Source organism: Neovison vison, chromosome 7 (assembly GCF_020171115.1).
Source record: "Neovison vison isolate M4711 chromosome 7, ASM_NN_V1, whole genome shotgun sequence".
Lineage (NCBI taxonomy): Eukaryota > Metazoa > Chordata > Mammalia > Carnivora > Mustelidae > Neogale > Neogale vison.
The window spans coordinates 104,258,556-104,279,482 of NC_058097.1; the positions used below are offsets into that span (position 1 = coordinate 104,258,556).

Sequence of the window (20,927 nt, forward strand, 5' to 3'; positions counted from 1 at the left end):
ATTTAGGGAATATTAGTCCCTACTAGTTGTCAGTGGGTTATTACGACTGCATTGTTTATCAGTCATTGTTCAATAGGAATAGCCTGATTTGAATAAGGACACAGGATATGAGTCACATCCTGCAAAACCCCAAGACACACAGATAATCAACTTCGAGTAAGGGAATAAGACTACCTTTAGGTCTATCCTTATCCTCCCACTTTCTGCTTCGTATTGATTAAGATAAAGTAGAATTGCTCAGGCTTTCCTTTAGAGGGTTAGCTGGAGATAAATAGAGAAAAGGAGTCAAGTTTCTATGTTAATATTTTTCTCTTGGAACAAATATATCAAATTGAAATTTATCTGTTTCTCTCTATCCTGATAAAGCCAGATTCTTTCTGGTAGTTAAGGAGAACACCCATTATTTTTTCAAAGATATGTTTTCTCCATTGGCGTGGAATATACTACTTTTTACTGGAATGCGTTAGACAGTAGTACTGTCTTATTGGATTTGGCAGACTTTCCTCCAGAAATCTGGAAAAATCTCAAATTCTATCCCTCTAGTTTTATCCCTGTCTACTGCCTTAGCCTTATCTCCTCAATACTGCAATGAAACCAACCCCTTGTTGTCTCCTGTTTCCTCCACTGAATGTCTTTGTCTTCATTCTCCATCTGTAAAATATTATAATCCTTCAAATCTCAGCTCCCAAAAGAGATTTCTCTCAAATCTGCAAGCTGACAGCAATGTCTCCTTCCTTTAAATCCACAGAAGTCTATATATTTCTTAACACACAGAGTTATTTGTTAAAATGTCACATACCCTAGTTTATTAATAAGCTGCTTGAGGGAAGGGCTTGCTTCATGTTCATGTTCATGTTTCCCACAATATGCAGCGTAGCATATCTTACCTCAAAGACAGGGATAGATATCTGTCAAGCAATCAATTGATTAAGATTAATCAAATAAGATTAAGATTAAGATAGTCTAATATGCTTTGCAAACATCTCTAGGACATTCAGCAGGGCTAAGCCTAAAGTTCATCGTGGAGTCAAGGCCCATTTTGAGGGACTTAAGGAAATCATGCACAGAATCAGACAGAACACCCCCGGTGGGAATAGATAAGTTGTTGGGTGCATCCGCTGCTGGCAACTTTTGTATGGAGTGAAGAGCTTTTAGCACAGTTTCCATCACAGCATCTTGCTTCTGTTATAATGTTTTGCCTCCTGTTTTGTTTATATGAAAGACTACAGTCTTGTCTTAGAATTTCTGGGTATTATGAGTACCTTAGGGAAATCTGATTATAGAGATAGTCTACTCAACAGTGAAGAGTTTCAATTTGTTTCTATTGAGTTTTGTCAATTCCGAGTCTCAGCTACCTTTGTATTACAGTCCATTGACTAGAGCCTCCTAGCCAGACGTTGAGGCATCTGTTTCTATAGTCTTTGGAACTGGGAAAGATAAATAAGAATGTGCGGGAATTATCTGTATATTTGCTAACCACCAATTTAGATCTAAATAGACTCCCTCTGTTAGGAAGACTAATGAATTCCAATTCTCTGAAATATCCTTTGCTTTTAACAAGCAAGATGGAAGGTATCTAAAGAAAAAAGAGAGAGAGAAAGAGATACACAGAGGGAAAAGCTGTGAATAATGCCACCAGAGAACCAATTATGTTCACCAGCTGGCATTGAGAAACTTGTTTCCTTTGACAAAAAAAAAAAAAAAAAATCAGTTTTAGCCTCAGACTTCTTTTTGACATTGTGTTCTTTAGGGCTGAATGACAGATGCTCCCAGGCACCTCTTAATATATTAGGAAAAAATTCTTAACACTTGTTACATGTAACATGACAAAACAATGGGCAGGAAGAGAAAAATGAGCTAAGGCATCAACATGGCAGTTAATAAGAATCAACTGAGTAAAATAATAGTCTCCTCAGCCATGACTGAGTCAGTGACACATTCATGACCTGGTGTGACAGACATTTAAAAAAAAAAAAAACACCATAACAACTGATCAGGACATTTCATTAAATTAAATTTCATTAAACTTTAATGAAATTTAATTTCCTTAAAAGTATATTTTCTGTGAAAGAATGGTTACAAGCTATATTTTCCAGTAAGACAAACTACATTTTGAACCTGGTCTCCCCTTCCCCCAGTTTGTGAGGAACCCTCATCGGTGGCAGCTAACCTAGAACTGAGCCCTTTGTGCTTTAACTGGGGAGACAGACCCCACATCTTCCAGTGTTAATCAAAGTCCGGTTCAACAGCATGACAGTTCAGAGCAAGAAAATCAAATCTAACTAAATAATGCTGATTTTAAAAACATGATTTCAGAATGTCTCCGCTGTAAAACTTGGAAGGAAATGGTGTCTCCTCAAGGTTCATTCATGTTGTAGCATGTGTCAGAATTTCTTTCCCTCTTAAGGCCGCATAAAAATACTTTGTACGTATAGACCACATTTTGCTTATGTATTCATCTTTGATGGACACTTGGGTTGCTTCCACCCCTTAGCTATTGTGACTAATGGTGCTGTGAACATGGATGTGCAAATAACTGAGTCTCTGCTTTCAGTTCTTTTGGATTTATACCAAAGAATGGAATTGCTAGACCATATGGTAATTCTATTTTTAATTTTTTAGGAACTGCCACTATTTTCCATAGCAGCTGTACCATTTTATATTCCCACCAATAGTGCACAAGGATTCCAATTCTTTACATCTTCACCAACACTTATTTTCTGTTTTTGTTTGATTTTGTTTTGTTTTGTTTTAGTAGCCATCTTAATGAGAGTGAAGTGGTATTTCACTGTGGTTTTGATTTGCATTTCCCTAATGATCAGGGATTGTGTTAGCCGGCTTGGAGTGCTGTAACAAGTACCATAGACTCTATTTCTCACAGTTCTAGAGGCTGGGAAGTCCAAGACCAAAGTTCATAATTTGGTCCGTAGCAGGGATATTGAGCATCTTTTCATGTGCGTATTAGCCATTTGCATATCCACTTTGAAGAAATATCCATTTTGAAGTAGGGTCATTGTTTTGTTTTAATTTGTAGAAATTCTTTATGTATTCTGGATATTAACTCCGGATCAGATATATGATCTGCACATATTATTTCCATTCTGTGGATTGTCCTTTTATTTCTTGAAGCTGTCCTTTACCTTTAAAGCATGGAAGTTTTTCATTTAGCTGAAGTCCCATTTACTTTTTCTTTGGTTGCAGTGATTATGGTGTCATCAACCGCCTAATTCAAAGTCATGAAGATCTACTTTGTTCTCTTCCTTTTTAGAAACGATTTATTTATTTATTTGAGACAGAGAGAATGTGTGCACATGCAGTTGTGGGGAGGGAGAGAATCCCAAGCAGACTTCCCACTGAGGTTGGAGCCTGGCATGGGGCTCTGTCCCAGGGCCCCAAGATTATGACCTAAACTGAAACCAAGAGTCAGCTGCCTAACAGACTGAGCCAGCCAGGCACCTCTCCTATGTCTTCTTCTAAAGTTTTACAATTTTAGCTCTTACATTTAGGTTTATGGTCCATTTTGAGTTAATGAGTTGATATTTGTACATGGTGTGGGATATTCCTTAGGACATAGCAGTTTTAGAATGTTCTTTGCTACAGTAGATATGAAAAAATTAGTAAGGAGCAGGTTTTTTGGTTTGTTATTCTTAGGGGTCTTTAAAAAAAATTATTCATTGCCGACATGGGGAAATCACATCTATATCATCAAAAGTACACTTCATTTACATGAAGCTCATTCAGTCTGTTTGATAAGCAGAGAAATCCAAACAGAAGGTAACTTAACAGGAATGGCTGCCAAAAGCAGTTGAGATAACACTCATTGAAATATTATGAATAATATCTTAATTACAAATGAAAGCTTGGTCTCATCTTTTTAGCCCAGAATTGGCTAGGCTACATGTCATTTTTTAGTTTGATTAATGGCAGAGTAACTAATTAGGGTAGGAAAGGGATTAGCAAATCCTTCAAGATGTCAGATGTAGTCATGGTGCCATTTTGTCATAGATACTATAGTAAAGTTCACAGTGACAGTCATGTGTAAATAAATAGGAACTGAGAATACTCAGATTTGAAGAGTGAAGGCAATAATTTTCAAAATCAACATATTGAGTTAGATTTGGTTTTTTCTCTGAATTATCATCGTGTTGAATTGGACTTTCATTTATTGACATTCTAAGATTTGGTACAGATTTTCTCTTTGCCTTGCAGGACGCACAGAACCAAAAATTGAAGACAAGTATATGGTACCATGAGGTAAATGACGTTTCCTTCTGTGTATGCTGGACCCTTGATCTTAACCTGTTGCAAAATATCATTATTCTAAGGAATAGATATTTTCTTTGTGTTTGCAACTTAGCTTCATAGATGTGCAGCAGACCCAATTTATTAGAATTTGTGTAAGATATATGGCCATGGTTTCTGGTTGGGGCACCATCTTTAGGAGCTGGGAGGAAAGTCCTCTTCCCTAACAGTGCCAACAAGCAGATCAGTTGGGTTATTCACCCAAATCCCTCTTCAGTTCTTTGGTGAGACTAACATTGCCCCTTTTTGATAAATTTCTTTTCTGGCCACTCCTTACAGGTTTGGGATGATGAGTTTTTATCCTGGAACCCCAGCATGTTTGATGAGATTAGAGAGATCTCTCTACCTCTAAGTGACATCTGGGCGCCTGACATCATCCTCAAGGAGCTGTAAGTGTGCTGGGGTATATTTCCATGGGGTTTAACCCTACTTGGACTGTTCAGGCCACTTGCTCTTACTTTCAGTTATTGCTGCTGTTTTTTGGTTTTCATCTTGAAGAGGATGACAGTTTTGGGAATATTCAAGTTGGAAGTACCATGATTTGATGTCATCTAAGATACAGATTGGATTACAAATGCTTGAGGTTACTCATGGATTATGTCTGTGTTTCAAGAGCACCAAGTGAATTAACTTTTGAGACTCTGATTACTGAGTGATTATCTTTGCCAGGGTGAATTATGTCATGGGAAATGTGATTCTTATTTACACTTCTAGGTGAGTCCTGGGTATTGTGGTCACTGCCATCTTATAATCAGTTCTGTCTGTGGATTGAAATGGGGATGACCCTCTCTGTAACAGCGAGGTCTCTTGTGTTTTACATAGTGTGGACTTCGAAGGATCACCCAACCTTCCGTATGTCTATGTGAACTCATCTGGGACCATTAAGAACTCTAAGCCTATCCAGGTGGTCTCTGCATGCAGTTTAGAAACCTACGCGTTTCCGTTTGACATCCAGAACTGCAGCCTGACCTTCAGTAGTGCTCTGCACACAGGTAAACTGGGAGAGGCACAGTCTGCTACTGGGAGACACACTGAGCTGGGTTGGCACACACGGGTGACATTTGGTAGTGCCATCCGCGGGGTCATTGTGTTCTTGCACATCATTGACTCTTTGCAAATCTCAGTGTCTTCTTACCGTCCTTTGGCTTCTGTTGTCATCCCAACTAAATCCTGTACTGTGCCTAGCTCACCGCTGCTGTTGGTTTGGGAATACAATATTTGACCTCTGCTGCCTCTGAGAAGGTTATAGAAGTCCTAGGACCGGGGCCAGTGTTCTACGGATAATGGAATACAAACTGTAAATTCACAGCTGGGTTTCGTTTCTGTTTTTCTTTTGTTTTGTCTTCCTGCTAAAAAGATTTTATTCCACATCGCTATCCCTAATTCAAAATGGTTATACTGAACCCTGTCTCGGTGAGACTGTACACGCAGGGGCAGGAGTAAAAAGAAGAATTTGAATGGGAGTTGGAAAAGTAGGTTGTTATCGAGGCCTGTCTCTGTGGGGGAGTCACTTGCTTCTGTTGTTGTCAGTGCACGACGTCAACCTGGCCTTCCTGAGGAGCAGAGGAGACATGAAGCATGACAAGAAGGAATTTTTGAATGACAGTGAGTGGGAGCTTCTCTCTGTGTCCTCATCGCACAACATCCTACAGAGCTGTGCTGGAGAGTCTGCCCAGATTCAGTTTCACGTAAGTCCTCCTCCCTGTCCCGGCTGCCCACTTCTCGGCAGTCCTGGGCCTTCTGTGTTGGGCTGAGGAGTCTCTGCTCTGCTGCTTGTTCTCACTTGTGACCATCCGAGAACAGATGACCCTGGTGGCTCTGGACTTCCCCCCCCCGGCGTGGGCATTTCCCAGACCAGAGATTCAGCCACAGGCCCTGGACTCCTGCTGCAGATATCCCTTACGTGGGTATAAAAAGATTGATTTTCAGGCACCAGAACCACCACCATAGCAGACGTCCTCAAGCCTTTCGGTACATACTGACATCCTCATTCCTAATAGCCATGGAGAGGGAAGAAAAGAAACCCCACATATAATAACAACAACAGATTGGGAGAAGACTGTCTCTTCAGCATTATTGTCCTGTTTTTAACTGAGTCAATTATTAATTCCAGATACAAATTTATAAAATTATCATTATTAGCTTGACCGTCTCTAGCAGTTAGCTAACAAATCACCTGCAGGATCCTTGGAACCTATTGGCGGTTTCTGGACCAGAGAGGACAGCTGCTCAATGACTCAGTGATTACCCAGACTTCTCAGACGCGCCACCAGGGATGCACTTGGCTACACTATCATGAGGAGGTTTGGTTCGCAGGAGCTTGGGAGGTGGGTGTAGGAGAGTGAAGCCTGCTGGTTTATACTCCAGAGGCAGCCATTCTCCCTTCCCTGATATGTGGTTTGCAGCAAGTTCATGCAGCTGGTCGACCCATGATTCATGTTCATTTCTGCTCTTCCACACCAAGTCAGATAGTGGTGGTGGTCAGGTGGGGAGGAGTCATTTATGCCAGGTAATGTCTCTGATTGAAAAATAGGGAACAGATGGGCCAGGATTATACCCAAGATGAATTCTCCTGAAAACAAATCTTTTGAATAAGAGGGAAAGTTCAGACTAGACTAGGTACTGTGTTGCTGGGTAATTATATGCTAAGAGAGGGTGAAATAAGCTATTCTCAAGGGCACAGATGCCCCTCCATTGTTAATAAATGTTCTATGTAACTTTCTAGCAAAGCCCTGGTTAAATCAGGGCCTCCTAGAAGTAGCTGTGGTTTGAACCCAACTCCGTATGACTGACTAATCACAACTCATGCCTTTCCAGTGGTGGGGTTTGGGTGTTTCCCTGTTCTGCTTGGTTTCTAGCAAAGCTAGTGTTGTGGCTTGTTTGTCCACCTCTTTGTAAGCGAGAGAAAAGGAGGGGAAGAAGAGAAAGCTTTTTTAATTTCAATGAGTTTCTTGGCTAAGAGTAAACACCTCATTAATTTTAAAGATATCAGCCCACAAACATTATTAATGCAGCCCGAATAATGGAGAGCATTAAAGGGAAATGCGAGGGAGCAGCACGCGCAAGGTGGGGCACAGTCACCTAGCAAGCGCGCCGGAGAACGCTGCACACACCATTACCTACGCTGCACGAACGAGACAAACAAAGGCAAGAGACAGGGCAGGTAAACAGGAGTCATGCACACGCATGCGTGCATACACACACAGACACAGACACACACACACACACACACACACACACACACACACACTTTCCATAGCGCAGCCATTACTTGTGGTTACACGTCATCCCTTACCCTGAATATTAGTTTGTCTTCTCAGTAGTGGCCAGAGGTTTTCTATTTGGTAGCTCCATTTTAAATGTGATGAACAGAGATGTGAAAGATCATTTAAGGAAAGGAGAAGCTTCCCTGCATCTCACGAGCAATGACCCCCCCCCCAGCTCTGTTCGCCGCCATGCTGCATCTGCACTTACAGCGTGTACGTGGACGCAGGCTAGAGGTGGACCGCGATAGGACTTCCTGCTTGTGGAGCTTTGCCCTAGGTGGGGGCTGAAGTGGGCTATCTGGCAGGGCTGCCTTCTAGCCTGGCCCTCTAGAACAGAAGAGGGAGGGAACCCTGAGTAGAGTCACAGATCGTCTTTCCTAGGGCAGGGAGCCAGACTCAGCAGCGGTTCCGCTGCTCTGAACAGACGTAAAGTGGGTTCGGTGACTATCCCAGTTCTCTATTTCCCTGACCTGTCTCAGCCTCTGTGCCCCCTCCCCCACCTGCTATGTGTACCGTGGCCAGACTTTGTTCTCTTACTCTCAGTCCTCCTGCTCTGAAGTTAACAACTGACAAGTCCTGGTGTCTTTCAGTAGCCCTTGGGCAATGATGTGAAATTCAGAGCCCGGATTTGTGCCAACATTGGGTCTACTGGGGTCCTGACAGCAAAGGGCCATCTCCCTCTTAATCTAATCACGTGCCGTAGCCCTGTCCAGACTGCCCAGCAGGGGGTTGGAGACAAGTCCGCGCAGGTGGGAAGGAAAGTGATCTGTTCTAAACATGTTGTCACTCTGGGCCTGATGTACTCTGCTGCCGTTGGTACTAAATCACATGCTCAGGATGCCTTGTTGGTTCCAGCTAACGGGCAGTCCTATCTGCTGACTCCAGGACATGGACCGACTCCAGGACACGGGCACTGCTAACACTTTGGAGTCAGGCTCTGTTCCACAGAGGGCCCAGAACACAGGCCCTTCTGCCTCCGGGGATGTCTGTGTGCACCTGACTCCCGGTCCAGCAGCCTTAGGAGGGGATCTTACCTCCAATATGTTATTGGAGGTGCTGGTTACCAGAAGCAGCAGGGGAAGCATTTGATTTCCTTATGGCAGCTTTTTGTTTTTTGTGTTTTTTAAGGATGAGGGTAGAAGTGGGAGGAGGTAGGAATAAAATGTGAGAATTCATTTTGGATGGAAGAGGGTGGACAGCTGTGGGAACTCCTGGGAGCCCAATGCTCAGATATCCTCACAATGAGCAAAAAGTCCATGTGGGAAGGAGGTGGGAGCCCTCTGGGGGCTCCTGGAAAAATGCAGAGGGGCATTTGAGAAAGAAAGTTGCCTCCTCTATCCTCTTTCTCTAACATAGTTTTACTTTCTAGATTGGGGTAGAGTAATTTGGTTGAGATGTCTATTGAATGCAGTTAATAAACCTGATAGAAGATCTTTCTGAATTCACCAGATCGTGAGAGAGAGCAAGGGAGAGAGCGAAGAAAGAGAATTTAGAGTCCTAGAAGTCTTTCCAGGGTCACTCAAGTGCCCCTGGAATCATGAGCTTTCTGCTCATCCCCCCCGACCCGTGGTCCAGATCCAGGAAACTCTCACTCCTATGCAAGGACCTCACTTACATGGCAGCAACTTTCCCGTTCCTTCCGAATTGGGAATGTTGGGAGGGGCGTGGGAGAGGAGGAAGATGGGCTTCTGTATGAAGCGTGAGTCTGGGCGTCAAAAATTCCAACTATGTCATAAAGACAGTCATGCAAACTTGAGTACTGGTAGGTCTGCCATCAAGGAGGCAATTAAAGGCTAACCTTGGGGCCTATTCCATCTCCAAGGAGCTCTCCACACACACATTCTGAATTAGATTGATCTCTTTCATTAACATCAATAGGCTCCAAATACCTTTGTGTACTTATTATTACCTGGCTTTAATGGATAATGAAATTGTGGCATAATATTGCTAACACCTGAAGGGTGTCTAATGGAGAACACGGACTGAAACTAAAGTGCTTTTTCTTCCCTTTCTGTGGAATTTAAAGGCACCAGCTCCTTTAGTCCATTAGAAGTGATGGGCTCTAGGTAGAGCCAGTCCCACGGAGAGCGGTGCCTCACCGAGCAGGTGACTTTCCTTCCTTCCCAGCAGAGAGGCAGCCCTCAGAGGACCAACCTCACCCGGAGAGCCCCTGTTTGTGCAAACCCCACACTCCCACCTAATTGGAACTAAAAGTAGCGTTACTCATAGACTCAACTCCGTAGAACTCAGCGAACATCTTTTGAGCTCTTATCACGTGCCAGTCTCAGTGGCTCCACTGGGACCACAAGCATGAGTAAAACGGGGCTTCTGGTACCCATCATGGGCCTCAAATGTGGCCCAGGGAGACTTGAAATAATAACCACAAAACTGAGCATTATTTGACACCACACACCATTGAAGAGTTTGAACATGTGATCCTCGCATGTCTATGCGATTGGCGCTCTGAGTACAAATCATGCAGACGGGTGATTTGGGGGCACAGAGAAGTGAACTCCCCCAGTTCTGAGTAACTTGCCCAAGGGGACAGGGTGACTGTGGAGCCTGAACAGTCTGACTCCGGAGACCACAGGCTAATCCTATATGTAGCTGCCACTGCCACACAACTCAACATATATGTTCTAGGGCATTTTTGGCATTCATCACTGCATGTTACGGGGCAAGTCACCTGTATTTGTTTCCTAAGGCTTCCATAACAAAGGACCACAAATCGGTGGCTTAAAACAACAGGAATACATTTATTCTCTCACAGTTCTGGAGGCTAGGAATTGGTGTGTCAGCATAATTAGTTCCTCCTGGGAACTCTGAGGGAGAATCGGTTCCATGCCTCTCCCCTAGCTTTTGGCGGCTGCCAGCAGTCCTTGGCTTGTAGATGTATCACTCTGATCTCTGCCTCTGTCCTCACGTGGCATTCTCCTTTCTGCATCTCCTCTCTTCTCATAAGGACACCAGTTATCCTGGGATAAGGGTCCACCCTACTGAACTAAGACCTCTTCTGAACCGCTTTGTATCTGCGGTGATCCCATTTCCAAATAAGGTCATTCTTAGCTCCCAGGAAGGACAGTCATTCTTGGGCCATTATAATCCACTGCCCTCTGGCCCTCTGGCTCCCCAAAACTCAGGTCCCTCACATGTGCAAAATGCATTGGGATACCAACATCCTTAGATGTCAACCTATTTCAGCACCAACTCTGAGACCAAAATATAATCAAAATATAAACTCAGAAGGTCCAACATCTCATTGTCTAAGTCAGGTACAGACTCTGGGTATGGTCCATTCTGGCGCAAACTTCCTTTCCATCTGCAGACTCCAAAACATCCAACCACCAGAACCCAGTTGCTGATTCCACGGGATGGAGAGGGGAGAAACCTATCCTATTTACTGTTCTAATTCTAGTATTTTAAAAAGTGCCTGACGTTCTGTTCATGCTCAGTGTTCCTTGAACAAGAGAATAAAGGGATTTGAGGATCAAATGAGACATGAAAACCATTTCTGAAAACTATGTGATAAAATTTAAAATTTCTTTAGGCTGCACTGGGTTTGTAGAAGAAATTAGTCTAGTCCATAAGTAATATTGCTCCTAAGTCAGTCTAAATAAAAAGGAAGGCCCTTTGCTTTTGAAGAAAGTCAATAGAGAGGGTCTATATGATTGTATAATCCAAACACAAGCAGGGGAGACATCTACTCTGTGTGACAGCAGAGTTAGTTGTCCACCCTTGTGGCTACAAGTTTCCCTTCTACTTTCAGCTACAAAACATCCTCCAGGATCAAAATAGCCCCCTGACAGGGTGGGCTACATGGTTGGCGGGGCCAGGTACAAAGTGAAAACGTGGGGCGCCCTATTCAAAATTACTGGTTTCAAAATGGCACCCCAGCAGAGCATGAAACCAAGCACCGATCCCTTCTAAGTGCTGGCCCCTGTGTAACTTCCCAAGTGGTACGCTCATGACGCCAAGCCTGCCTCCGAGCCTCTTGGCCGTTGCCACACCTCTCCCCTGGCAGCTTGGGGGTCATGGAATCTGATAAAACTGGGGTTCCACCTTTGGTTCGGGCCCAGGTTTACATTCACTCTCTGCAGCAGCCTCTGGTTAGAGAGGAACCAGGTAAACACGTGCTAGTTACACAGAAGCATTATTTGGAGTAAAACAGCCAATCTCAATCATAGCCAAAAGTAAGGTGCTTTTTAATTTTTTTTTTAATTTTTAAAAGAGGATTTGTTTGTTTATTTTGTGGAAGAGAGACAGAGGAGGGGAAGAGGGAAAGGAGGAGAGAGAATCCCCAGCAGACCCCATGCCCAGCACAGAGCCTGACATGGGGCCCAATCCCATGACACTGAGAACAAGGCTCGAGCTGACACCAAGAGTTAGACACTCAACCAACTACACCATCCAGGCTCCCCAGGCAAGTACTTTTTTAAAAAGGAAAATCAAGACATACAGCCAGGATCACTTAAACTAGCACACATGGGCACTTAGAATTGAGGGGTCCTGGAGCTTGAATCCCTTGCCTCTAAGTCTGGGCTGTTTCTGTTTACCCTCCCCCACCCCCACTCCCCCACCCACTTGGACTTCGTTTAGGATGCTGTTCTTACACTTCTCATCCTCTTCTATGAAATCTCTAGGGGAGACTTCCCACTTCTCCCCCCTAGAGACAACAGGCTTGATCGCCCCACATAGCCCAGGCTGGGCCCATCACACAACACCCGCGTGGGCTCCAACCAGCCAGCTCCCTTCCTCCCGCCCCAGCTGACCACAGCCATCTCTGTCACAGCATGACAAAGACGACCCGAGAGGCCCAGGGTGACGACAGTTCATTTGGTGGTGGTTTTCTTGTTGACTGTGCTTTGGTAGAAATGTGTTTTAACCAAATTATTACAAAGCGTGAGTGTTGCTCTCCTTTAGATGTTTGCAGCCAATTGGGCTTAATGTGAAAGACAATAGCTGGACTCTAGTCCCCCAGGTGGCTCCGGCCTGCCAGGCTCCACTGAGTTGGGATATGCTCCCAGACCCAACGGCTGGGGCCGCCGCTGTCTTCTGCAAGGCAGTAGATGTCAGGTCTCGCCCAGCCCAGCTTTTCCCTACCACCTTCTCCTCCATCCCTGGCCTCTGCCTGGGCTCCCTCAGAAGATGGAGATGAGGGAGAAGAGCCCTGAACTCAACTCAGATGTCTGCTCAGGCCAAGAGCTATAGCCAAGAGCTGTGGCGGAGGAGACACTGGGCTTGGATTCAGATGTGGGGCACTGCCCAGCTTTGCCACTTACTCCACTTACTTCAGGAGCCGAGTTTTATTTTTAAGAATCTAGACCGGGGGATGTTCTACTACCTGCCAACAAGCTCACAGTGAGAATTCAACAAACCACATCATACGCATAAAAGCATCGCACATATTATCTGACACACAGTAAGCGTTCAGCTGTTCGGTGGATCAGAGAAATAGAAGATTTCAGACATTATTCCCCCCCCCCCGCCAGATCCAATGGGAAAGGGCTCAGAACATTCATTTGTTCAGTGAACATGAATAAGGTAGGTCTTGTTTCTGGCCCCATGAGGAATTTTTCATTGTTGTTTTGCCCTCAAAGTGTCCTGGGGAAGCAGTCCTGTCATTCCCTGATGAAAATAGTGTGTGTTCATCAAAGACACTTCCTATCACCATCCCGGAGTAGTGAGGTGTACCAAAATGGCCAAAACAGAGCAACATTTTGGGTCTCCAGTTCCCAGCTACAGAACCCAATTAGCAGGTCTGTACGCCCAGCCATCCCGCCGGGGACCTGCAGCCGTGCCCCCACTTACATCCGCGTCCCCCCTTCTCTTCCTGCCCTGTGCCCCTGGACATGAACCTTGGCCTCACCGACCAATGGGAAGAGGGATGGAATGGGAGGAGGTTGGAGAGAAGGAGAGAGTGAGCGGGGTTTGTATCTCTTCGTTTTTTCTCCCTGTGGAATCACCACCAGGGCTGGCTGTGCCCCAGAGAGGGAGGAAGGGGCCATAGCTCCATTGTGGTGGCCGCCTCCACCCAGCTTTCTCTCCTCAGATTCTAGTCACATTCCCAGCCCTAGACCCGTTCAGGACTCAGGGGAGACACAGCTCACCCAGTCCTCCCAGATATCTGGGGCACTGCCCTCTGCCTGCCCATCCCTCGTCAGCAGTCTTTTTGCCAAGCCTTCGTCAGATTCCCCAGGGGTACCGTTTGGTCCTGCCCAGACTCTGACAGACACACAGGTGCTGAGATGCTCGCATTCCACAGAGGGGGACAGGCCAAGCCAAAAGCAGTACAGTATGTTGTATGAGTGGCATAAGAAGGAAGATTTGGGTTTAAGACCTGGATTTAAAACCGTTTCTCACTCGCCAGCTGTGTGAGTTTGAACAAGCAGTTTGATCTCTGCAAACCTCAGTTTCTTTGTCTGTAGAATGGAGCTAATAATAACCATCCCTTCAAATGGGCATGAGGATTGAACAGGACAGGGAACAGAAGACACTTGGGCTGGTGCCTGGCATACAGCAAGCAGCAAATAAACAGACACATCTTCTTATAATTAGTGACGTTAGTTCTGCATAAAAGCTTAAAGGTTTGTTTTTCTGTTTTCTAAACCACAAAATAATCTTTTTCTAAACTACATTAACTTTTTCACATTATGCAGACATGTTGGGACATCAGGGAATGTTCTTGACTCTGGGTTCTAGTCCCTCAGCACAGATCCTCTTCTCACCAGATGCCTTGTCCCCGGTCAGGTGGTGATTCGCAGGCGCCCACTGGTCTATGTTGTGAGCCTGCTGATTCCCAGCATCTTCCTAATGCTCGTGGATCTGGGGAGCTTCTACCTACCACCCACGTGTCGTGCCAGGATTGTGTTCAAGACCAGCGTGCTGGTGGGCTACACCGTCTTCAGGGTCAACATGTCTGACGAGATGCCCAGGAACGCACTGAGCACCCCTCTGATTGGTAAGCAGCCCTGGGGGCACCAGACACCCATCTTCCGTGACTCCCGTCACAGATCTGATGTTGCACTTCAGATCAGGGGAGGGAGGGGCTCCAGACACTGTGGCTGCTTACACCTCTCTGGTTCCTTCCCTTAGGGGTCTTCTTCGCGGTCTGCATGGCCTTCCTGGTTATCAGCTTATTTAAGTCCATCCTGTTGGTCAGTTTCCTCCATGACGAGTGGAGCGCCGGGCAGGAATGGCCCCTCTTGTGCCTTCAAGGGGACACTGATGCTGATGGGCCTAGGACAGATCCCAGAGCCCAGCTTGCTGGGGCAACAGGTTTGTGAGAAGCCTTGGGGTCCCTACCCTGTCCTGCTTGATCACTCTCCGCACTGGTTCCCACTGGTGGAGCACCAGGCCATGTGTCCTGCTGTGTGAAAAATCTGGAACACTGGCTTCGTAGTCTCTGTGCCGCACTTGATATGACCTCTCCGGAGACCTCGCTGACTTTCCAGAAAGCCTCGCTTCAGCTTAGAGGTCAGGCCTTCAGTGGACTTTGCTTGTTTTTGTTTGTATTTTCCAATTTTTAACCAGTCAGCTGGAGTGACTCAGCGACTGACTCTGGAGTAATCAAGTACCAGTGTGTGCACACACGGGCTTGTATGTGTTTGGGTCCCCGTTGCTTCATGTGAACCGGTGTGTGAATTATCCCAGGCTCGCGTCGGCCGCACATGTAGTAACACTGGCATGGTGCAGAGGTTAGGTCTGCTCAGGGATGAGAGGCAGACTTGTGAAGCATTCTGTATTTTTACTGTTTACTTGGAAGCTGCTAAAGAGAGTGTATCCTGAAAGTTCTCATCACAAGGAAAAACGTGTGGCTGTGTGGTGGTGGTGGTGGTTAACCAGACTTATTCTGGTGATATTGTGTGTGTGTGTGTGTGTGTGTGTGTGTGTAATGCTGTACACATGAAACATACTATAATATGTAAATAGTAACACAATTAAAAATAATCATCCTAGGGGCGTGTGGGTGGCTCAGTTGGTTGGGCTACTACCTTTGGCTCAGGTCATGATCCTGGAGTCCCGGGATCGAGTCCCACATCGGACTTCCTGCTTGACGGGAAGTCTGCTTCTCCCGCTGACCTTTCTCCACTCATGCTCGTTCTCTCTCTCTCTGATAAATAAATAAAATCTTTAAAAAATAAAAAATAAATTAAATAAATAAAATCATCCCAGCCCCTAAAGCTCCACTGGAGTCAGTGGGGCTGGCCCCCGGCTCAGAGGATCGGGGGAGATGTAGCCTGGACAGGCTTCTTGCCCCACCCAGCTCTGCCACCATCTGCAGAGCTTCTTCGAGCAAAGCCCTGCCCCCGGCCCCACCAGCCCAACCCAATCCACCACCCTGTTGCCCCTACAAACCTTCCTTGTAGGATGAGGCCGTCGGCTGTGGTGGGAAGCCCAGGGAGCCTCGGGAGTCCCCAGCTCACCCGGGATGTTTTCCTCTCTCGCGCAGAGCCCCCCTTCTGTCAAGAACACCAGGTCCAGCCAGGGACCATGAAGGAGGTCTGGTTCCAGCTGAGGTCCATCAGCACCTACTTCCAAACCTGGGAGCAGGCGGAGCAGCAGGAGGTTACGTGGCTGGCCCTCCTGCAGCGTTTTGACCGACTGCTCTTCCAAGCCTACGCCGTGGTGCTGGGACTCTACGCCGTCACCCTGTGCTCCCTGTGGGCACTGTGGGCCAGCTTGTGAACACCGGGGCCTGCTGCGCTCTCGACACGTGGGGCAGCCTCGAGGGTTTCCTTGGGGGTGGAGATGGGGGCACATGGGTTAACAAGCTCCTCACTTCTTATTGCCTCTTGTCCTTCAGTGCAGGAGCTCACAGCTGAGGGGACACTGCATGACCCAGGATCAGGCATTCTGGAAGAAAGTGCCCAGACATCTCAAGGTCTACAGTGTAAAGGAAGCCTGCCTTCTTATTCTGGTTCGCTCCCCCAGAGTGACCACCATTAGCCATCTCGTTCAGAACATGCCTAGGTATATTACATACATTCATGTTTTGAGGGTTGTTTTTTCTTTAAGCAAAAGACCACTTCATTCCCCAGTTCTTTCTTGGTCATTCAGTCAACCATAAAAATGTTTACTGACTGTCAGTTAAGTCCTAGGTGTTATGTCAGGCACACCAGAGAGTACAAAATCCATCAGTCGCAGATCATTCTTCACTTGACTTGATTCCCAGGGTCAACCTTGCACAAAGCAGAATGCAAGATTCACACCATACACCATATCCGTGTCCTGAAGCCCTTGTTCCCACTTCTCCCATGAGCACCTCTCCGCCTGCACCCCATCACCGGCTGGAGGGAAGACGGTACCAACCTCTCAGACCAAATCAACACAACATGTGTAAGGCACGGCGCTGGGGGATAGGCTTCCTGCATGGCCCTTGGGTTCAAGGACATTATAATCCACTGTCCTAGTATTTGTCAGCTAGGGCTGCCATAACAAAACACCACAGGCTCCGACGCTTAAACAGAAATGTCTCTTCTCGGGGCGCCTGGGTGGCTCAGTGGGTTAGGCCGCTGCCTTCCGCTCAGGTCATGATCTCAGGGGCCTGGGATCGAGTCCCGCATCGGGCTCTCTGCTCCGCAGGGAGCCTGCTTCCTCCTCTCTCTCTCTGCCTGCCTCTCTGCCTACTTGTAATCTCTCTCTGTCAAATAAATAAATAAAATCTTGAAAAAAAAAAAAAAAAAGAAATGTCTCTTCTCCCCACTGGGATCAAGGTGTCAGCCGAGTTGATTTCTTCTGAGGCCTCTGTCCTTGGCCCACAGCTGGCTGCCTATCCCCGTGTCCTCAGGTGGCTTTCCCTTTGCAGTGTCCGAATCTGTGTCTGCATTCCTCTTATGAGGACAACAACTCTGTTGGATTAAGGCCCACATGAACAGCCTCATTTAACCTGAACCACCTCTTTAAAGGCCCTACTCCAGATGCACATTCTGAGGCACTGGGGGGTTAGGATTTCAATGTGAATTTGGGGGCAGGTAACACAATTCAGCCCATGCTACCCACATGACTGTGGACACTTGGCCAGACCAAAATCTGCAGGTAGGCTGGGACCCAGGGAATAGTTGCAGTTTGAGTCCAAAGCAGAGGCATCGTGTCTGCTGGCCAAATTCCCGCTTATTCCAGGAAGCCAGTGTTTTGCTCTTGAGGCTTTCAACTGATTGGATGAGGCCCACCCACATTCTGGAGGGGAATCTTCTTTACCAAAATCTACTGATTTAAATGCTAATTTCATATTTAAAAAAATACCTTCACAGAAGCATCTAGAAGAATGTTTGATCAAATATCTGGCCTACCCAAGTCCACACACAAAACTAGCCCTCACGGTCCCTGTGGCCCCATAGCTTTCCATCTATGCCAGCAGTTGCTTGTTAAGACAGAAGAGCCTGGTCACCAGGCACTCGCACAACTCATCAGCTTCCGGCTCTTACTCTCCAGTAGCCAAATCTGTACTGAGCGGATTACCTTACAGCCGTTCCCGGGGCTCTCTCACCTGAAGGTTAGAGTTCAAGTCTTCCACAAGTTTTCCTTCCTCTTATTTTGACTTTCTTCCTTTTACATTGCTTGTTTGTTAAACGGAGACTTTTTCTGGCCAAGCTCACCTGCTTGCCATTCCGTCCAAGCCTCCACAGCTAGCTGACATATAGTCTTTTGTGTCACAAATCTGTGTGCCACTCTAAGGACCCTGCTCAAAACCGCCTTCCCGCACCCTGTCCACCTGATCATCCTGTGACTCTGTCTGCTTCTCGATCTTCGGTTTTACCTTATCCTTTAGCCTTGCCCCTTTGAATGTTTTATGGCTTCCTGTGCATGAGTGTGTATGTTTGTGTGTGGGGTATGTACATAGGTGTGTGTGTTGTGGGTGTGTGTTTTTAGTGGGTGTGTATGTGTTGGGTGCATGTGTACATGTGTGTACACGTATAGGGTAGGTATGTAGGGGTGTGTGTATGTAGGTGTGGGGTACATGTGTACATGTGTATATGTGTGTATGTAGATGCATGTGTACACGTGTGTGTTGTAGGTGTGGGGTGCATTGTACATGTGTACGTGTGTATACATGTGTGTACGTAAGTGTGTGTGTTGTGGGGCGTGTATGTGTGTAGGCGCATCACTTGTCACACAGACCACATCCTCCCAGAGGAGTCCCCTGTTGGCTGCTTGTCGTCTCCGCCATGTCTGCACAGGTCCGCACAGAGCTCTGCTCCTGGCGACCCTGCATGACGACAGCAGAGCAGCTCATCCCAGCTCACTGCTGCGGTTGGACACGTCTCTAGTGTGTTCTCCCAGGCCTGAGGCGAGAGTCTACCCAAGGTCAGACTCCCAGTGCTCCAGCCCCGCTCTGCCCGCCGTCGGGGCAGCCACTGGGGGCTTGCTGGGTGGGCCCCGGGAGGCCGAGCGAGAATCAGCCCTCCTAATGCTAGGAGCAGAGGACACAAAAGTCCAAAGCTGTTTGCTAGGAACTTTTTGCAACACTAAAATTGCCTTTTAAAAAACCTGCCCCCCCATCCCCCTAAAGAAAAAGAATTTAAATTCAAACAGCCTTTACCTGCATCTTCCCTCTCTCATTACCTCCCAGTTAGTGCTCAACGCCAATTGTCCATGAAATTCCGCTGCTGCTGTTAATGAAATGAGGAGTATAAGAAGTTTGTGAACAGGAAGTGTCCATGCAAACCTCCACCTGTTTCCCTACTCACTTCCTCCTTTCTACCCCGGCCGCCTCTGTCTCCCACCGCTCAGTTAGCCTCTCCAGTGACCCTCCAGATCTCTGCATGTCCTCAGTTATAGGGAAAAGGCCTGCCGTGAACTCCCCACTACAGAACCTCCTTCCTGTCCAGCTGTACTTGGAGAAAGCACCTGGCTGGGGTCTTGGCAGCATCACTATCTAGCCAGGGGACCTTGAGCTTCAACTACCCTGTCTGGCATTAGGGTCGCTCATTCTTACTCCACCAAATCGCACAACGCTGAGGGTCAGAATGAAGCCGTGTATTTAACAGTACTCTGAAAAGTAGTTATTATATCACAAAATAAAAATAGGACCTGCCTGCTGTTAACAGATGGATTCCAGCCTGAAGTCTGTGGTGTGTCATCCTTCTCCCACTGCCTCTCAGAATCCAGTTATGGGCTCTGGTTCAACCCACAAGTGCCCTTATTCTGGGACACACAGGCCAAGGACTGAAACCATCCTGTGCCTTCCTGTAGGAGACTCGGGTGGGGGGAGCTGCCCAGGGCCTTCCTATTCCACTCTCCATGTAGCTCCCTTCCGCTGCCTCCCTAGAGGACATCCCCCAGCTTCTTTGTGTGTGCCTCTATGAGGCAGCCCTTCAGGGGTGAAGTCTGGCCGCTAAGCTGGGCCCCAGCGTGAACCACCTCTGTCCGAGCACCAAGGGCCCCTGATCTCAACACGGCAGCCGGGGATTCATGTGAAGCCCTGGGGTCAGCTCTGCATCCCGAAGCAGCACCGTCAGTAACCAACGGCCCTGGAGCAGAGTCCTGTGCGGTGGGAGGCGGGGAGGGCGCCGGCACCCCTTCTGTGCACAAGTCCTCCACATGTTTATCCGTTTCACGATTTCTGTTTCACGGAGGAAGGAAACTGAGGAACAGAGCAAAAATGGGATTCTCCCAGCTGTGAATGCTCCGACCATCTGCTGTTTCCCAGAGTCTAAGGTAGTTTTGGAACTAACCAAGAAAATCACAGCTCCAATTCTGGGGACTTCACTGATGTCTAAAATAAAGACTTAGCGAAGCACAGCCCGAGGCTAGACAGGCAGCCCTCCGTTTTATATGTCATTCCATCTCAGAATAACTTGCAGGCACTCTGCCGTGGTCTCTTGTAGCCTTGGGGGGGGGGTCGTGCATGGCCTCATGCACATCCAGGTGGTGGAGGGTCTCACTCCCTCAAGACCTCCCCCTCTCCCTCCCTGCTTGTCCTAGAGGGGAGAAGCTGTTGTGGTTAAGGAAGCTGAACCCCTCACCCTTCCATCTCAAGGACCTAGCCAGCTTCTGGGGTCCAGCTTTGAGCCTGGACAGGTCAGACCAGGAAGCAAACCAGAGCAGTCACAATTCCAACCCTGGGGCCAGGCAGCATGGAACAGCCCGTGGCGCTCGGGGGGGCAGGGGGGACTCACTTCCCATGGATCGAAATACACATAGAAAGGGGAGATTAGCAAAAGGTGGTGCACCTGATATTTTTGTCTCATGGTTCGGCTCTGAGGCTTCTAGTAAACTTCAGATCTTATGTTTAAGGTAGGGAATCTGTCCATCAACTCCTGGCTGTAGGATGCTCACCCCCGGGCAGAGACCCCACCCCCACCCCAGTCCCCTGTTCCCTCCAGGATGGCTCTTCCCCTCTCCCTGCAACCCCATCTG

At 47.1% G+C, this 20,927-nt stretch overlaps 1 protein-coding gene across 8 annotated transcripts in view; it reads left to right on the forward strand.

Annotated features, from left to right (window-relative positions):
- HTR3B (5-hydroxytryptamine receptor 3B) overlaps nt 1-16,783 on the forward strand; it is a 49,845-nt gene extending 33,062 nt beyond the window's left edge. For 6 of the 8 annotated variants that reach the window (XM_044257869.1, XM_044257871.1, XM_044257865.1 and 3 more), the window contains 7 exons: nt 4,210-4,254; nt 4,582-4,691; nt 5,125-5,294; nt 5,833-5,990; nt 14,316-14,526; nt 14,661-14,843; nt 16,018-16,783. In XM_044257869.1, the coding sequence (XP_044113804.1) occupies nt 4,210-4,254; nt 4,582-4,691; nt 5,125-5,294; nt 5,833-5,990; nt 14,316-14,526; nt 14,661-14,843; nt 16,018-16,253 (1,113 nt within the window). In that variant the 3' untranslated portion in view covers nt 16,254-16,783. The remainder of the gene's footprint in view (nt 1-4,209; nt 4,255-4,581; nt 4,692-5,124; nt 5,295-5,832; nt 5,991-14,315; nt 14,527-14,660; nt 14,844-16,017) is intronic. The other 2 variants (XR_006385599.1, XM_044257866.1) reach the window with 2 other exon arrangements.
- The last annotated feature ends 4,144 nt before the right edge of the window (nt 16,784-20,927 follow it).